This window comes from Excalfactoria chinensis, chromosome 10 (genome assembly GCF_039878825.1).
Source record: "Excalfactoria chinensis isolate bCotChi1 chromosome 10, bCotChi1.hap2, whole genome shotgun sequence".
NCBI lineage: Eukaryota > Metazoa > Chordata > Aves > Galliformes > Phasianidae > Excalfactoria > Excalfactoria chinensis.
This window is the reverse complement of record NC_092834.1, coordinates 2758021-2777810: the sequence shown is the minus strand read 5'-3', so window position 1 is coordinate 2777810 and position 19790 is coordinate 2758021. Positions and strand designations below refer to the sequence as shown.

General features: G+C 45.3%; 1 protein-coding gene across 3 annotated transcripts in view; it reads left to right on the top strand.

Moving 5' to 3' along the window:
• The window catches only part of LRRK1 (leucine rich repeat kinase 1), a 61656-nt gene that overhangs the window by 2598 nt on the left and 39268 nt on the right, over positions 1-19790 (top strand). For all 3 annotated transcript variants that reach the window (XM_072345679.1, XM_072345680.1, XM_072345681.1), the window contains exons 2-5: positions 11573-11736; positions 12479-12650; positions 13497-13676; positions 14320-14468. In XM_072345679.1, the coding sequence (XP_072201780.1) occupies positions 11573-11736; positions 12479-12650; positions 13497-13676; positions 14320-14468 (665 nt within the window). The remainder of the gene's footprint in view (positions 1-11572; positions 11737-12478; positions 12651-13496; positions 13677-14319; positions 14469-19790) is intronic.

Here is a 19790-nt window from a genome sequence, read left to right as displayed (position 1 = left end):
GGCTCTCCTGAAGGAGTGAGGCTTTATTTTAACTGAGTTAAAGAGCTCTGTGTGATACAGTGGAGGTGACATAATGAGGTTCTGGTAGGAAGTACAAAGGAAGCCCGTAGCAATTTTACAGCTGGCATTTAATTCTCATATGAGTTTATAGGAGACAGTTCAGCAATGGTGTAGAAAAGCAATAATCGCCTTCTGGTGTGCAAGAATAGTTTTGTTAGAGGGGCTCATCTCTTACTGAGAATCCTCATTGGAGTCCCAGGGTGCTTGTGTGCCTTTTGTGTGCTGGAACCTTTCAGACACAGCAGAGGGTGCCTCTTCTCTCTGCTAAATCTGGAGGTGAGTACTGAAGAGGTGTGCTGTATGGGAATGTGGGTTGTGTTACGCAATGGGGGGCAGTGGTGCCAGTGCTTCCCCAATGGCAGAAGGCTTTATGCTTAGTCTGAAAGAGGGGACCCTTGGTGGTGGTGCAGCAGCCTTCCAGCACCATTGAGAAGAGTTTTGCTGGGAGAGCTGAAGGGCCATTCTGACGGGAAGCACTGCTCTACCAACCCTGCAACTCTACATGGGAAGTTTCACAAGGGATTGAATGGCAACAGCTCAGGGTTAAGTAATAGTGAATTAGGATGTGTTTGAAACTGGCTGCCCCCCTGGTCTTCTTGCAGGAGCTAGCAGCATCACTTGAGGCTGCTGCAGCAGTGTGGGAGCAAGGAGGAGCAGGAGGATATCTGGGATGCATGCAGAGCATTGAGACCTGCAAAGCATGCTGGCTGCTTGAGCTTCTGTACAGCAACCACTGCAGGCTCCCTGTTTTTCTTCCTGTTTGTTATGCTATAAGTTAATTTGAGTCCAAAAAGTGAATTGAAAGTATTCTTACAAGCAAAAAAAAAGCCAAAAACACAACAACAGGGGGAGGGCGTGTGGGTAAAAAATAGATCAGGTATTGATGTGAGCTGGCCTTACTAATGCCCTGCAGAAGGAGAAGTAGGAAATGCTGTGCAGGAATAGGAAGTACGCTGGTGAAGTGGCAATAGGCTTGTATTTTTAAACACATTTAAATACATGCTTCATACAGAAGTGGTGAAATCTCACATGGGACCAAACACTGACGTGGAAGGGCAGCCTGCAGCTGAAAGCGTGTGTGGTGCAGGCTGCTCTGCAACCAGCCTGTAGCATAGCCACGTGTCACACCAAAATGGCAGTGAATGCAGGGATGTGTGCAATTAAGTGCCCAATTTAAGGTGCTCTGAACTGATTTTTCAGCATCCAGATGCTGTTTTTCAGGAACATCCCCTGGAAGATGTTCCTTATTTTGAATGAGAGGTATCTGAAAAAGCTGTTTGCTTTGGGAGATGGGTTCATATGTTGCTATACCAGCCTGGAGCTGAGGGGATGTAAGGGAGCAATGAGTGGTGGCAGCTCTAGGCTTCTCCCATTGAGTGCTGTAACATCAGGGCTGTAGCAAGAAGGAAAGCACTGCTGGGAACGCCAGTGGTGTGGCACAGACCTTGGGAAGCCAACTGGGCAGAGTCCAGCCTGAAAGCCAGCTTGAATTACAGGCAGTAGTGGAACACTGATCTTTATCTGAGCTCTGTGTGGCTTTATCTGTTGCTTTACAGCTTTATTTTTCCAACTTCCAGTTAAAATGTACTGGTTGTGTGTTACGCTGACATGGAACTGGAGACAGCTCTGTCAAAACACCAAGAAAAAAAGCAAAGATAGGGTGATAAGGGAAGAAAATCCTTTGCACTTAGAACCTGTGCACAGGAGCTCCCTATCAATGGCTGTGTTGCTCTCAGGTGAGGTTGGCACTGTGGTCATGGCCTGAACTGCTGTACTCTGTTTCAGTGGGAAAAAGCAATTGATAGCATTCACACCAGCTCAGACTTTACCAGGCCTGTAATTGATTCATTGTTTTGCCAGGGATGCTGCAGGTAGTTTTATACTTGCATTAAAGAAAGTGCTATGATTTTATGGTTTTTTTATCATCCTCTTTGTAGCCTTTGGGGGCCTTATCTGAAACCCATTAAGCCTCTGTGCTGATATAACTGGCTCTGGTCTCGATCTGCAGGAATCCTTAGAGCATTAAGGCTGAGGTTTGTTTGATTTCCATCTCTCTGATCAATAACGGGGCTGCCAGGGCTGTGCGTGGCAGAAGGCAGCTAACAGAGGGAATGTCTGCATGGTAGATGAGGGTGTCGGGGGGATGGGTTTGATGCCAGTGAGCTCTCGGTCTTCTGTATGGGTGAGTTCTGTCCTTCATAAAGTCCCATTGTGGATTTTAAATGGAGTTCATGGAATCATAGAATGGCTCGGGTTGGAAGGAACCTCAGGGATCATCAAGCTCTACCTCTCTGCTGCATGCAGAGCTACCAACCTCCATATCTAATTCTAGACCAGGCTGCCCAGGGCCCCATCCAACCTGGCTTCAAACACCTCCAGGAATGGAGCATCCGCAGCCTCTCTGGGTGGCCTGTTAGGGTTAGAAGTGATGTTAGGCTGATATTTAATTCCTGTTCTTAATCAGTGTCTGTATGCTCTTTATTGGGTCAACAATAGTTTCTTTGCATGGCTATGTAAAACCATAGCAGAGCCCTTTCATTTGGGTGCTGGTTGTTTTACCCTAACCGTGTGTCCATGAAGACCTTTCTCCTTCCAAGAGCCTTCCTGCAGTCAGCGGGGATCTGTGTTGGGAGCTGCAGAGTGATTTAAATCCCTCCGTGATGCTCCAAATGTGGCAAGCATGAAGGCTGGCAGTTCAGGCACTGCTGGGACAGCTCTGTGTCGCTCTCTCCACTGCTCCATTTCTGCGCATAGCTGCAAATCATGGAAAAAGAACGAACCGAAGCAGTGATTCAAAGGAGAAGTTGGGATAAATTTAGCTCAAATATTCTCGGTATGTTTGTGGTCGCTGTGGAAATTACATCATTGCTTGTTTTAATGATCAGAATATCGCTTGGAAAGCTGGCATGGCTACCCAGGAGGAGCTCAGCAGGCAGCCTTTAAAAAGCATTTCTGCCTTTGGAACTGCCCCACCTGCATTTAGTTGGTTTGGGGGTTGTCTGTTGTATTCCTACCTTGGGCAAGGGGTGGTTTGACTGCAGGTTATTGCTGCACACTCTGCAGTGTGATTATCTGCTTCACCCTGCAATCCCATCTAGGGAGTAAGACTCAAAAGGAGTGCTGATAATTGCCAAAGACCAGACCTCCTCCAGTACCAGCCTGCATGTCTTCTGTCTTTCACATCAAAGAGCCTTTGAAAAAGCTTTTATTTTTGCACCAAACAGGAACGTTTTAATTTGTTTTTTAAACACTAATGGACAGGATCCCTTTTCAGACTTCAGATGTAGCTTGCAAAACAAAAAAGCCATCCTTCCTTAGGTTGGCTCGTAATCACAGTCACAGTTCTCCAATGTGTTGCACCTGGGATTTGTCACACAACGACAGAGCAAAAGCTATTAAAGTAATTTGGGCAAGGCTCTCCAATGCCGTGGGTCTGAGTTCCCCATGTGTTGGTGGGAAGGGGATGAAACACCCTTGCCTGGTTTTGCCCTCTCTGCCTCGGAGCAGCCATCTGAAAATGCTGTGAGCTGCAGCAGGTTCGCAGCACTGCCTTCATTTGAGCACAGCATCCTTGGCTGTCCTCCGCTGAAACGAGAGCTGACGTTCCCAGAAGGGAAGACAAGAGGGAAATATTTCCCCTTTCCCCCTCTCTCTGCTAATGCAGGCACTCTGGGGTTGTGCCACTGGCTATGGAAGAGGCTTTTTTTGGTAGCCCCTGTTAAATTTTTGGCAGCGTGTGATCACACAGCCTGACCCGCAACCAGCACTGCTTTGGCCAACAGCAGAGACCCTTTCATCAAGGCTCTCTCTGCTGTTCCAGGCACAGCTGCTAAAGCAATATTCCCTCCTTGATATTTTCTCCTGGAAAACTCTGAGGATCTGCTCTTTCTCACATGGAAGCCAATGGAAATGCTCACAGCAAGTCTAATAGAAGCTGGAGCAGAGCCTCGCTTTCTCACTTCTTATGATGATTCTGTGAACTCGGAACGTTGCCTTAGGACAGGCAAGGCTGAAGGCCCGTGTCTTGCTGTCACCCTCCTCAACCTCATGCAAGACATGTTTTCAATGAGTTGCTCAACTGTTCCTTTTGCTTTTTCTAGAGGGCTGTTCCAAAGCTTCATCTCTCCAACTCTTCATACTTCTAATTGGCAGCTGAAATGTATTCGTACCCTGCACACAAATAACTCTCCTCCTTCCCTGATGTCTCCCTCTGGGTGTATTTATAAACGGTGCTCCCATCTCTATCCAGCCTTCATTTTTCCATCCTCAACCAACCAAGCTCGTTTCATTTGTAATCTTGCAATTAAGCAGACTGTTTCTCTCATTAATCTTCTTCACCTCTTCCAGATTCTCCTAGAACGTGATAAGCTGGAGTGGTGCAAAATACTTTTTACGTCTCTCTTTAACATTGGAGTTTGGAAAGGAAGAGGGGCGTAGCTGGCCTTGCATGCAAAAGCATACATAGGAACAACTCAGGCTGTAGGACTGGAACCCACAGCTGGGGCCAGGAGATGGAAATAGAAACTTTCACTTAGAGTTGAGTCATTTGTGTTTTCGACACGGCGGTCGTCACTTTGTCATGAATGCTTTGAGAGCTGCTCATGTTAGAAGGGACACGTGAAGCTGGTGAGGGCTGGCATCTGTCCTCGGGTGAGAGGGCAAAGCCATGGTCCTCACTGATGAGGGAATGCCTGGTTCCCTTTGGTGAATTGCCATGTTAATGCAGAGTTGCTCATTGCAGGAGGGTTTGCTCCTGCCAGTCATCCCCCAGTGTTTGTTTCATTGTGTTCTTGTTCAGCTCAATTCCGTGCCCTTTGCTTTCTATAGCCTCTTTTCTACGTCAGAGAAACAGAAATAGCCATTTCATCGGAAATTCTTAGGCAAAGCAAATGATTTCCAGAGTCACGGGGATCTGGGAGGCACAGACACAGATGCAGGAACCTGCTCACATCTGGCAGAGCTCTTCCGAGGTGTCTGTTGTTTATAAGTCAGTTCTGGAGCCCTGAAAAAGGCAGCAGCTCAGAGCATTTTTCTGCCTCGAACTTAATTTTTTCCTTTCAGATTTGCATGAAGCAACTGTTTTGTTTTTAAACTTGCATGTTAAGAGTTGTTCTAAATAGATAATTTCCATTGGCTCTGTGATAATTAGTCACTGTACTCTACTGTACCTGAAACTGCCAGCATACCTCTTCCAAATTCCTGTGTGCTTGCTGGAAAACATTTATTGCAGATCAGCACTTAGTGTGCATGGTGTTGGCATGCAAACTGTTTTAAAATAGCCCCAGACTATGCAGGAGTAGTGAAAAAGATCAGTATGGGACTGAACTGCTGCCTTTGAAGCATTTTTGTGCCTTCATTTCTGGTTCTTCGTAGGGTTGTAGGCTTCCTTTGGAATCAGGGAGCATTCTGATAAGCTATGTTGTAGATGCAGGTTATATTTGTGCAGTACACACACCATGTTTTCCACTGGCTTGGCAGGTGGACCTTAATGGCATAAGGCCATTTCTGTAATTAACTTAAATTGGGGAATTTGGGTGAAAACAAACCACATGAAATGGGCAGGAGTGTGTGTAGGGTTCCCTCCTTGTCCTGAGAAGCTGGTGTGTTTTGCTTGCCAAGAGGAGATGTTAGTAATGGTGAGGAGGACACAGCCCACTTCTGCTGTGGTCTCTCCAGTGGGATGCTGGACTTCCCAGGTGAACCAACTTGTTGCCTATCAGGCCCATTCACCATCACTTTCCCTCCTTATCTCCTCACAGGGACATTTGCAAGTGGTTCTGACTGCTTTTAAATCCTGCTGCCTTTATTTTACATCAGAATTGATTGGAATATTCCCGTTTTTTCCAGAATGTGAAAATGAGACAGGGTAGATCACAGGCTTTTTGCTACAGCCCCTCCTCTGCGTGGTTCTGGGCCAGGTGTTGGTTGTGGGGCCATGTGGGCAGGCAAGGGAACTGCAACCTCTGCTGGGCCAGGTCTTGATCCATGACTGTCTCTTAAGAAATGAATGAATGAAACCCTCATAAATAAATAAGTAGGTAAATGCTGTTTTGATGTGTTAGGAAATTAGACGAGGAAGGGTAAAGGTATCTTTGTTTTGTGAAGCATTTTGGCTGACCTGGCTTGATTTAAATATATATATACACACTATATATATATACATACAATATTGTGTTAAATAAACACAGGTTTAATATTTTTTCTTCCTGCTTTGGGATGGGAATAATTTTCACTATCTCAGAAATTTCTATAGGACTGAAAACCTTTTCCAACCCCATCAGATTGGAAAGCACGATGTAGGACTGATCCCTCGCCCTTTGAAATGAACAGAGCTCTCCCATGGGTTCAGTTTGTGGGTTCAGTTTGTGGATCTGGAGTTTTTCAGAGCAATGGGAGAGGTATCAGTGTGATGCGGAGACTCTGGTTCTGCACATCAGACAGGCACCTCACCTCTGCCCCATTCTTTCCTGGCTCAAAAGTCAAAATGGCCAAAGATGAGGCTGGTGGAGGTTAGCTGTGGCCATCTGCTGCTGTTGAAGAATTACTGTCTGAGCTCAGCACGGAAAGGCAGCCTCCTGCCCACCCCCATCCCCAGCTCCTCGCTGAACCGGAGGCTTGGATTTCACCGTAATGGGGCATAGGGATGAAAATAACTGTCAAGGCTAAAATGCGGTGGTTAATTCAGACAAAGCAGCAACCAGGCAGCCGACGGCGTGACGCACAGTGGCCACTGCAAGAGCTGTCAGTGCTGGAGCAGAGGTGGGTGGCTGACAGTCCAAGGAATTAATAGCTTAATTGAGCATCACTGAATGGGAGGCTGTGTTAAAGCCATCGTCTTGATTCGCTTCTGTCTCTGGGAATACCTGCACGAATTATGACAAGGTCAGTAGCAGTTTTAAAGTCTTTCTGTTATTGTAAGTCTGGATTGGAGTAAGGTAGATCTCTTCCCAGTTTTATCCTGTGTTAAGCATCTCATTTATATCTTTGATAAATAAAAATATCACTCGCCCAAAACACCAACGTTATCAAAGGAACTAATGTAGGACTTAGAGCCTGGGAGGGGTTATGTGTCAAAGGCAGGAATGCAGCGATTTGGGACATAAAGTTAATGGTAATCTGTGTGTGTACTGTTGTTCAGTTATGCAGCTGTTTGCTGATTCACAGCATCACTTGCAAGCTCTTACTTCTTTACAGGTGGTGGCATATTGTAAATCTAGAAATGTTAGGTCTTTCTTCCACTTGCTTTAATGACAAGGCCTAAGACAGGAGGTACCTGCATCCACCCCTAGCATTGTCATGATGCCTTTTATTATTTATTAGACCTCATTTTATTTCATTTCTTGCAGCTGGAGCAGCACAGTCTTCTGCATTTTTAAATTGATGCTGCTGTAGTCTTTGAACGGCAATACAGTAATGCTGCTTTCTTATTGATCACCACTGCTTCCATTTTAATATTCTTGATAGAAAACTAGTCTTAGCTTTTGCGAAAGGCTGTTTCTCCAAAGGCAAACTTACTAACTCTTGATTTCAGAGTTAGTTGCTGTAGTGCAGGCTGCTAAGTGATGTGGTCAGTAGGTGAAGGATGTGCTTCTCATTTAAGTTAATCCCCTCATTTTTCCTTTACAAATAGGGCTTGGTTTGCTTACAGTCATTGGTAGAAAGCAAGCAAAGAAGCTGTGAATCTATGGAGAATTTAAATAGATGTGGTGATAAGGGACTGAATAGTAGAGAGTAAACCCCGTAGTCTTATCATCATGGAAATTCAGATGTGTTAAAGAAGTGAGACCAAGTATTCTGCTTTAGTACAAATCAGCTGCATTTATCTGCTTCCCTGATGCAGCCTCAGGAGTTAAGGAGGGTGCAGATTTGGGGCCATAGCTTTAAAGCATCCCACGCCAGCACAGGAGCTCTGCTTTATGGCCGATTCAGCAAGAATTAAAGGAAATCACAGCAGGTGTGCAAGAGCTTCTGGAATCTCTGGTAGCCTTTTATTACAAGAATACCCAAGAGGTGCTGATAAAATATCATAACTTACTATGCCATGTGCGTTGTCAAATGTTAATGTAGCCCCTACTGAGCAAAGTGTGAAGCTGGTTCCTAAACCTGCACAAGTCCAAGAATTAGGAAGAGTTTATTACAGTGCATTCCATGGTCAGTGCAAGCAGAGCCTGTTAGGAAAGCCACAAAGTGTAAAGAGCATGGGGTGTGTAAAGAGCCACAGAGTGTAAAGAGTATGGGGTGTGTAAAGAGCCACAGAGTGTAAAGAGCATGCAGGTCATGGGGTTAAAGGTGTGGGCAGAATTTCTTTGGATTTTAGCCCGGGTTTTTGCTAAACATAACTGATGCTGACAAAATGTTATTCCCAGCCCACATGAGTGCAGTGCTGACGATAGTTCAGTCATGCATCTTTTAGAAATAAAATGGTCTTTAGTCAGTCGAATGTACTTTTCCACTTCTTTTTCCCCCTACTGATGAGTATAAATCAAGCTTATAAATCATGCTGCTTTGTCATCTGTATGTCAGAGATCAATGTAGTATTTCTCAAGTCACCAGAAAGTCCACTATGAAGTCAGTGATTTGGTTCACAAGATGCTTAGCTTTACAGCAAAAGCCTTCTGTGCTTTTTGTGAAGCTCGGAATGGTTGGCCCACCTTCTTTCACTCAGTGTTTGAAAGCTCCAATTAACTTCTACAAAGCCACGTGGGTAGAGCTGTTGGTTGAGGGCAAGATTTCTGTCGCTCATCAGTTTTGCTCTTTGCAAGCTTGGAATTATCTCAATTGCAGGGTATTTTTTCATTGAAGATCTTTCATGCCTCCCTGCCTCAGGTCATCGGTGGGAGGTCGGTTTGCTCTGCATGATACAACCATAGGAGCCTTGATGACAGCTACATAACAAACATCAACGATGAGCAGCACTGTCTTTCTGCCAATAGTACTTAAATATATCAAACAATAGAATTGCTCAGATCACTTAGATTCGATGAAGCTTTTAGTGACATTTACATGCTGGACGTTCCTGTGTATCCTCACTAGTAACTTTGGGTTAGATCAATGAAAAATACTGATTTACCTAAGGCAAGGCTAACATTTCATGTTGGAACCAAAATATACCACCTTGAAGACTTTGCCAGCTAACTATGAGATCACATAACCTCCAAGGAACAGCCATTTGTGCCTGCAGAAGTGCCCAGAAGTTGGCCAAGGGTGATGACCAGCCCACATTCTCCAAGCAGTGATGCTATTAGTAGCTGTTACAACCACACCATCACACTGGAAAGGACTTAAAGAAGTTCTGAAGGGGCCAGAAGCGTAAGAGGAAGCATGATGCATCTGCCAAGTGTTTTCATGAAGCAGCCATTGGGTAAAACAGAAGCGATCTTGGTATTAGGTTTAGCCCACCGAGTTCCTTCTTCCCTCAGTCACGGTAGAAATATCGTCTCATTTCTTCAGCTTCTGCATTATTTCTTTGGTAATACACTCTTATTACTCACAGATTACTTAACGATGGGCATGAACTGTGAAGAGTGAGTGCAGTGGAAATGTGCCTGCATGCTTGGGATTGGTTCCAGGTGTGGCTCTTGAGTGATAGTCTCCAAAGTCAGGGTTAAGGCCAAAAGGAAACGGAACCAGTCCCTCCTTTCAGCATTTATCTTTAGGAACTAGCTTCAAGTTGTTGAGCTCTATCAGCCCTGCTCTGCAGCACTTCCTGCTCAGCTCTCCAGCTGTTTTGGATCTCTGATGTGAGGCATTCTTTCCTCCAAGGGGAATTCCAGTTCTTCTCTCCAGGCTCAGGATTTCATCACAGGCTGTTGAGTGCACTGAGGCGGTGTCTCAAAGTCACTGCAGTGTTTGCTTGCATCTTTACTTTACTTAGACCAGTTCTGAATTGTTGGGTTGGAGAACACTTAGGCTTTCAAGTTCTCTATTTTTATCACCTTTGAACGGTTGCCTGCATGGGAACCATTTACGTTTCCTACTTTGTTGTCTTTTGAAAAAGAGAATTAAAACATAACCAAAATGCTTAGAGGTCCATTGCAGGTCTGCTCCGTGGAGCAAACACCGGATGATTTATTTTCCCATGTACTCCCTTAAACTACAGAATAATGAGGCATCGAAGTCGCTGCACCCATTGCATGAACTCCAAGCTGCTGTTTATTGTGCTGTTATTTAACATTGCATCCATCTTCCTGCTCTCTGTCCTTCACACGTCCTGCATCATCAGAGCAAGGTTATTGATGTGGGCACATCTTAATGGCATGAATCTCTGGAGCTGTCTCCGATGTCTGGGTGATCTGAGCTCCGTTTCAATAATTGATGAGAGCTGTTAGTCAGAATGTATTGGTGATTTCAGACTGCATTATTCAAAGGTATTTACTGACAGTTATGTGTTGGTCCAAATTTACTTCTTTTTCCAGACTGCATTAAACTAGCCCCTGCGCGAGCACCCATTAACTCATGGAAATCTGTGGGCTTTTGAAGGTCTTGGCTTAACCAATTGTAAATAAGCAATAATATTTTAATAGGGGAAAAATAGGAATATGAAATGTCTTTTTTCAAGTGAAAATGGATTCAGTTCTCTGTCCTGCATGTATCTATTTGTGCTTCTCAGTGCAGTCAGGTTGACATCTCCTCTCCAGGCTCACAGGCCCCTGTGCTGGGTACTGGGAGGATCCATGGGGAAAGGAGCATCACAACCCAGAAGGATTTGCAGCCTCCGCATGTGAGTGAGAACAGGGAGATCCGGGCCCAGGAGATCAGTGCCAGAATCAGGAATGGAGCTGAGCATCTTGCTATTACCTTGGTGGCTTTCCTGCTGAAGTGTGCAGCTCTCCCCTTCCTCCTAGTTGGAGTGGGGGACAACGTTTTCATGGCTGGCTCTGTTAGCCACTGCAAGCATCTCCTCTAATGGTTTGAAGCTTTTAATCTTTGACTTGTAAGAACTGTTCTGGCTCCTAGCAGCATTAAAAAAAAGAACAAGTCTAGCCTAAGAGACTCACTAAGACTGACCAAGGTAGCACCGGGCATCCTGTGTAATGTTTTGCTCTGTCTTCCCAGAGTAAGATTTCTTTCGGTGTCTTTCCTTTTACTGTAGCTGTATAAATCTCTAGAGGGAAGTGCTGGAGGGGTACAGTAGGGATCTATTTTGTAAGCTCTTCCCTTCTCCTGTTCCTGTAGCAGAGGGCTGAATGTGTGGGCTGCAGTGGAGCATCCGTGCCTGCGTGAGCTCACACACCTTCCTTTGGAAATCACCTCTGGGAGCAGCTGGGGAACTTGCCATCCCTTTCAGTTTCATGTCCCTTCTGGAAAGTACTGTGGCATACAATCACTTTCCTATACCAGACAACTTCGTGTCAACTTTTTTTCTCCTCTGTTTAAAAAATCATGTGTGGTAAATATTCCACTGAGAATAACTTACCACTTTTTGCATTGCCAGAATGCATTGGTGTTGCAGCTGTGCATGAGTAGTGCCCAGGGATTTCTTCATGATGCTTCTCTTCTATTTTTGCTATAGGAACTGTGGCCATGGGTGGCAAACAGTCCACAGTCGGCGAAGTCTCCATAAATCAGACACCTGTGACAGAGAGCATTCAGGCTGCTTACAAAGCTGGAGACGCCGCTAAAGCCCAAGAGCTGATTAAGTTGTCATGTGAGGAGGCTGCACTGCAGGTGGAAAAGGTAGGGTGGGCTCACTGCTCTTTCTCAAACCTTTTTGGCCGTGAAAGCACTGATCAGAAAGATGAGACGAACCTCAGGGGAGAGCATATGTAGCAACAGAATCAAGGACTGGAACCGCAGGGGAGAAATCCTATCCACATTGAAACGAATGGTAGAGCTGAGGTCAGTATTGCACACCACACTGTTAGTTTGTTGGGTATGTGTGGGTGTGTTGGCTTTGTCAGGTGCAGAGAGTCCTGGGCTTTTCTGCCTGCTCTCCAAATGCACAGCAGCTCTGATTCAGAGGCTGTGTTACCGCCTGAAAACAGCACTGACCTCCAGCTAATGTGCCCTGCTTTTCAGGTGCATGACTTGATCTCTAAGGGATGTACAGCACCTTGTGTTGTCAGGATGCTGGTAGACAGCAGGCAGAGCCCTTGCAAACATTGCAAGCTGCTTAAGCATGCAACCCAGTCCTACATGCAGTAAGCACACAAAGTGCCTTCAGTGCTTTTGCACTGAAATCATTCAGGAAACAAAAAACAAGCAAAACCAGCAAATTAATCTAATTACTTAATGCAGCAGTAACAATTATAGTGACTACTATTGTTTACAATGTTCTCAGTTAACCGTAGTGACATGTACACAATTGCATGAGCACAAATAAATACAGAGCTCTAGAATTGCTGTCTTTCTCTGCTTGCTCCCTTCACAGAGATGCAAAGAAAAAACAGAGTTTGTTTTGCTGTCTTTTCTTTACCAGTGTCAGCTTTTAGGTATTGCAGCAGCCTATGGAGATCTGCAGGCAGTGAGGTATTTACTGAAGGAAGCATTAGTGGTGTTACCAACTGAACCTAATGATGACAACGCAGCTGTGGTGGCCACCTATTTTGGACATAAGGATGTTGTGAAAGAACTGCTGGATTCCCTGCGTGGTGAGAATACTGGATTAACTCTCCCTTTCACTCGGTGTCTGTTTGCTATGGCTTTGAGCAGACATTTGTTTTTATCCCATCCCTTGAAAGATGAGGGAACTCAGTTGTGGGATGCAGTCGTGGAGGGATCTAATATCTGCTGTGTTTTAAGAGTACTTTATCCATGGGAGAAAGACATATGAATAAAAACATTCCATGTTTGCAAAGATGCCATTTAGGCAGTTCATTCCCATTAGCTCTTACAGCTGGATGATGCCCCAGAACACAGAGAAATTATGGGATGTTCAGTAAACAGCACTGTCCCCCTCTGCTGATCCTGCAGGCATAGCAGTGCTGGGAGTGGATGCAGCATGGCTTCCTGGTGGGTAACAGCACGTCCTGTGCTCTCCTCTTGGCATCCTGATACAACATTCAGGGGGGTTCCTTATTTTGAGCTGCCTTTGTGTTTCATTTGCATTTTATCTTTAAAATGATTTTGCGACAGAGCAAAGCAATTTGTAGATGCAGACAGAATTTCTGAAATCAGGTGCAGGGATGAAAAAGGGCATTGCTGTGAGCCTGGCCCAGGAGCTGTGTTTGGGTCACCCATTGCTCTCATCACTGCAGGCTTTGCAGCTGCTTCACACAGGGACCCCCAGTGGAAGGGCTGTTTGTAGGGCCTCTACAACGCCTGCAACTTCCAGAAGGTGTTATGCAAGACTGAAGTGTTGGGACGGGCTGCTCAGGGAGGTGGTGGAGTCACCAACCTTGGAGCGTCAGGCCTTTTCACAGCTGCTATTTGTGGATGAGTCTGGCACGTTACAAGCCAGTGGCATCGACTGAGTCAATGCCTTATCTTCTTGGTAGGTCCCAATACTTGCCAGCAGCTCCTGAACTGGATGCTGGCCATTGCCTGCCAGCAGGGACATTTGGACATAGTGAAACTCCTAATTCGTGCATACAATGCTGACCCCGAGAGCTGTGCAGTCAGGAGGAATGAGTTTCCAGTTCTTATACGGTTGCCTCTGTATGCTGCTATAAAGGCAGGTATGTATTTGCATGCTGCAAAGCTTTATCCCTCTTCTGCAGAGTCTTTCAAGGAATAGTCTGAGTTGTTCCAACCTGGGAACACTATTAGTGTGGGCTGGCTCGGCTGGGATTGTTCTGGATTTCCAGCAAGATGAATTAAAACAGAATTGGCTCTGAGCTGTTAGACTTAGCCAAACTGAAGTCAGGGCCTTTCTTAGTGAGATTACTGCAAATGCTGAGAGACTGAACTTTCCTCATTAATTTTAAACTCCTGGGGAAAGGACCCTTCAAAAGCAGAAAACTTGCGAGCAAAAGCATTTCTGATATGGATATGGTGGCACAAGGGCTTGATTTTAGGCTGAATAATTTATACTTCAAAGCATAACTGTGTGTGTAATTTAACAAGACTGAGGAAGGGGGGAGTGGGGAAGAGGAGTAAAGAAATGGAGCTTGGGCCGATGTTTATATAGAGTGCCTTTGGTGTCTCAGTTGGACTAAACTGAGTCTTATCAGTGGAGGAAATAGCCTATCTACTCAGTTCCCTTTTTGCACACCCCCGTGGGTTTTTCAGAAGTGGTTATTTCCCAGGATTTCTATTCAGCTCCGTGTTGATTTGCTTGCTTGAGAAGCAGAGAGCAGACAGTCTGCCTTTTCTCCAAAGGGAATGAAGATGTGGCCGTGTTCTTACTGCGGAATGGGGCTTTCTTTTGTTCCTACATCCTGATGGACAGCCCTGAATCCAGCAAGCACCTTCTGAGGAAGTACTTCATTGAGACCAGCCCGCTACCAGGTAGTGCTCCAGCAAAAACAGTAAGTAGCCATTTATCCATCTGAAGAGATGCTCTTTCAAAGGAGCACCGTGCTAATAATTGATGTTTGTGCACCACGTGGCTGGTGGTGGTTCTTCTCAGCTGTGAGACTTGTGGTTTGCCACCCATTTAGAGCACAAGCTGTGAAGGTGGCTGTCGTGTCAGTGATGGATTGGAAGGTGCAAACCATTAGGCCACACCAAGATGCTGTGTGGCACCTTGCACTTGGCTGCTTTAGCACTGACGTGTGAACCAGGCTTCTGCTGTGAAAAGAAATCATTGACTTTTGCTCCAAGTCTTACAGAGAAATAAGCACTGCTGTGGGGTTCTCTGTGGTTAAATCATTCACTAGACTTCTGTGGTGCATCCTGGTTACGAGTTCTGTGCTGCCAGGAGTGTTAGTATGGCTGTGTTAGCTGAGCACATCAATCCTTCTCTTGCCCTGGGTCTCTTAGCTCAGATATAGCACATACAGACAGGCTCGTGTGACTTTGGCTTAGCTGGAGCATAGGTAGAGCAAGCTCACATCTGTTATCTATGTATTCCTCCCATCTACAAATCTTCATCAGTAAAAGATAACTGGTAGCCTTTACTATCACTCACTGAGGGCACCTCAGCTTTCTGGAGCAGCATTGTGAGCGTCGTGTTTGATCAGGTCACGTTTGTGATGGGAAAAGAAATCAAAGCCATTTTAGGTTGGCAAGATCTTTGGGCAGCTTAGTCACTGATAGCATTTGGACTGTTTGGGGAACAAATTTGCATCTGTTTCTTCCACTACAAAAGGTGGAAATTTTAAATTCCTTGCATCATAGCTGTTGGAAGGATTACTGTATAGTAATGGTGCAGTGAGATCTATGGACGAGTGGCACTGTTTTCATGCAGGACATTACTACATTGCGTGACTATTCTGTATCTTTGGAGAATAAGGCCGTATTCTTCATTCTCTTCATCTTGTATTATTCAAGTCTTTTTCATTCAGAACTGGGAAATGTCTCACTGCACATGCTGTTACTGCTTTGTAGGTCTGTGTGTAGCATTTTGTTTGTACCAGTAGCCCACCATGTAGTTATCTTTTTCCTCTTCAGTGTATAGATGAGCTGCAGTTGAATAGGAGCATTAGAGCTCCGAGTTAAGGGAAATTTTGGGACTGAGGTTCTGACTGCATCAATCCCACTGCCATTTGAGTATCTGCTTGCTCAGCTAGTGGGGTTGTGGGGTGTTGATTCTGCTTTGGTGTCAAGTAAAACTAAGCAAAGAGATCCTTGTAGCATTCCAAGCTTTTCTGTTCTCTCTTTCCCTGCCAACACTGTCTTGCTGGATTCCAGACAGCACTGCAAATGGTAAGGACTACAGTCCACATATGTGACCTTGACTTAAGTTGGGTTCAGTCATGAGATTTAGAGCCCTTCCGATGTCATTCTAAGTTTTAATGACAGATAGACAAAAGGAAGCTAAATCCAAGATGTTTTTGGACAGGAGTTGATCAAACTGCATGCCTGCTTAGAAGGAAAACAGAATCCTACTAACGAGATAATTCAGCTTGAATAAACTTCGGAATAAACGTTTGAATCATAAGGGAGCGATCTGTTTTCCATGTGAACTTGCTGGCAATATTTAACTTTGCTGCTGTAAAAAATGACTCAGCCTTGCTCTTGTCACACCCTGAGCAAAGAAGTCTTAAAGCATCAGCTAATTGCTAGAAGATCTTGGTTTGAAAAAAGAAAATAAAAGGAAAAAATAAAAAAACATTAAAGAAACAGGCACTCAGCAGCTTGACCTGGATTCTTCTAGAGGCTGCTTATTTGCAACATGTTGCAGATTCAGGCTTTTCCCTTTGGTCCAAATTCAGGAAGATTTGATTTGACCCAGTTTGCCTGCAGAGCTCAGCTCTGTGGGAAGTGACGGTCACATCCCTCTATGACTTTTTTCAAGTCAGACTTTAGTGGCAGTTGCAAACTGATAGAGCTCATCAATGTCAGCTTTCCAAGCGAGTGCTGCGATGTGTTCTGCAGTGGGAGGAAGCAAAAGGATCACTCAGAGGCAGCGGTGTGCCTGGCAGCCAGTTGGACGGCAGCAGCCTCCTCTAGGACAGGGCAGGCTGAGCATTGGGCTTGAAAGGACTCATCCTATCTGTGCTATCTCTGAGGGAAAACACTGCACGGTTGACCTCCAGTTGGTTTTGCAGCAGTGCACGCTACCAACTATGCATAAAATGTGGTTGGAGAGCCTTCCAGGCTGCTCTCATGCTTTGTATGTTGCTGTCCTTCCTGAGGCGAGAGAACATTTCGTTTTTCTACTATTTACTTATTTATTTATTTTCCCCTGTTGTATTTTTAACCCCATAACAACCCACTGTCTTTCTAAACACACTGGAACAGGTTTTGCCCAAGGAGGCTGTGGATGCCCCATCCCTGCAGGCATTCAAGGCCAGGCTGGATGTGGCTCTGGGCAGCCTGGTCTGGTGGTTGGCAACCTGCACATAGCAGGAGGTTGGATTGAGATGATCACTGTGGTCCTTTTCAACCCAGGCCATTCTATGATTCTATCGTTCTACTATTCTAAATAGGAGAAGTGCTCCATTTTTACAGGAACAGGTAGCAAATGCTGAAAATTCCCCCTGCTCCATGCAGATTCCAGACTTTGATATGTGTGTTGTAAGCATGAGGATATTTAACTTTCCAGTGTGTGCAATGGTCGATTTTCTTTGCTTTTCCATTACGGGCTGGAAAAGAGCTTAAACTGCTGCATTTACCCAAGGGAGTGTTTTGCCAGGATTTTTGGCATAGAAGCATTGTGTGTGTATGTGTGTGTGTGTGTGTGTGTGTGAGCCTCTGATTTCTTGATCCACTGCCTGACTAATCTCAGTTACCGTCAATAAAGAAATCTGTAGCAGTTCCACTCGGGGTTCACAACAGCGTTATTGATGGAGGAATTAGATCACCACCCTCTGGATATCCTGCCTACAGCAAGAGAGAGGTTCTGGTGGTGCGCATGATGTCAGCTGGGAGAAATGCACAACAGCCTTTTTTAATCACCTTACCAAACAGCCTCAAATTGAAGTAAGCTTTTTGGTTTTTTGTATTTCATTGTTTGCCCAAAAGCAGTGGGGTTTCTTGCTTCTGCACAATTTCCCATCCCTTGCATCCCCTGACATAACTGCAGTAGAAGATTTCCATTCAGTTTGCGAGACTCAAATTGAGAAGTTATTACCTTGGCAGGAGAGAGGAGTCTACAGAGGTTGTTCTGGTCCTGCTGAATATGCTCAAGAGCCAAACAGTGTCTCTGTCTGCTTTGGGCACGGAGCCCACCAGCCAAACCACAGAGGGCTGAGCTGATTCTGTCGGTTCAGCATTGCAGCCCTTTGGCATCTGGAATCTAGTGGCGATGGTTGAGTTGTGGTGGAAATCCCCTCTCTTCATGGCATTGCCTTATGGCATTATCTTTCACATAATTACATTTTCACCCCAGTGAGTGCAGAGCCAGATGGATCCGTAATATTCCTTCCCTGACATCAGGATTTAGACACCATCGTTTGGTGTTCTGTCCCTAAGTAAGATGAAAGAGCTTGGCTGGTGCTCTGGTTTGCAGAGAAACATGGACACCAACCCCACGGCGTGCTGAATTTCATGATCTTGTCTGTGGTTTTAGGAGATGCTGTGTGAATTCTGCAGTTATCTTTCTATCACATTAGATGCCCTGAAGCCAGGACTGCATTTTTGAAGTAAATGATACGTGTAATCGAAATGCAAAGTAGAGATCAGTATCAGAGAAGCAGCCTCCTGGTCCTGTTTGCACCCGCTGAAAGCAAGCTGTGTATCTTCGTATTACTGCATTGGTTGGTCTGCTCAAGGACAAGTTCTTTTTTTGTGCTAAAATAAGAACGTGGGCCTGCATAGGGAGCATCCTCTTGAAATGGGGCAGGAACTGAGAGGAGGGATAAACACAAAGAGTTCTCTTTAAAAAAGAAATAAAGAATTCTTTATTGTAGCTCTGTTGGGAGCAGTTTGAGCAGAAGGGAGAAACGTGGCAGTTGGGGTTGGCAATTCATGGGAATGTTCTTCCAGACTCTTGGCTGTAATTCTGCATCTTCTTGCTTTTTCATGTATAGGTGAATAGGTGAATAGTTCAAGGGCATGGATGCTCTGGTTGTGCCCTGCTGGTGATCACAGAACGTAAGTGATGGTTCTGATAGAGAGGGTGAGATGAATTCACCTTCCTTCAGCCCTAAGTGTTGCCAGCAGTTAAAACTCAGTTCCAAACCCTGTGCGTCTTGACCATGGTGTAGGGAAATGGGAAGTCCCTTACTTGCTAGCAGTTGTTTTCAAGACCACAGAGATGTCTGGAACCGCTGCCTAAAAGCTTGGATTTTCCCGTACTCACTGTGGTTTATCCCGCCTCCATCTTGGCTGGATCTCAGAGTAGCTTTTGACAAAAACAGTCTGCATTCCTGGAAGGAGCAGAGCAGGATGGAGTATGCTCTGCCAGCCGAGGTCAGTTGTTAAAAGTGGTGAATTCTCCATTAAAGCATCTCTCACATCCCTTGGAAAACGCTTGTATTCTGCTTTCAGTACCTGGATCTTTTGCACCTTCCTTCTAGCTGGAGTAAGTCTGTTCCCGGTGGCCTCAGCTGGGAGCTCAACCAGCTGAAAATTCTCTATAGTAAAAATGAGAAGTACTACAGGTGCTCTCAGCATGTTCCCAGGTGGCTGGACAGGCACCACTTGAGGACTCTACAGTGTAGAACTGCTTTCTGCATTACCTGGATTAAGGGGCTGGCTGCTGTTTTCAATTCTCGGGGTAATTCAGAGCACAAGGAAAAATGAGTCAACTATCTCAGCACAAATGTGCTCTTTCCAGTAAGGTTTCCTCGTGCCAGAAAAATATTGCAGTCTGTTAGCACCTGCCCTGCATCCTGGCATCCCTCCTGAAGCATGGGGTAGCTAGAAATGGCTCTCTTTGCAGCATAAATCACACGTGATTGCTGTCCAGGGGTGTAAACTTGCCCACCTCTGGGCTTTTACAGCTGAGAGAAAATGGCGTACAAAATTTTAAGCAAGGTTTTGTAAGCAGGAAGCTGTTCAGCATACAGGCATGGAAAATCTAACAGCAGAGCGGGATTTGTTGGGTGTTGATGTAAGAGATTCACACAGTAACTCTGCCGGAGTCGATTTCTCATAGTAGCTGGCTTGGTCTGTTTGATATGGATATGCCCTACAGCACAATGGTGAATGTAGCTTTAGATAAACAGCTTATTCTCTCCCTTGTTTCCCCAGTGACACCATGGGCACAGTATTCTCATTCATATCTGTTGGGCCATCCTGAG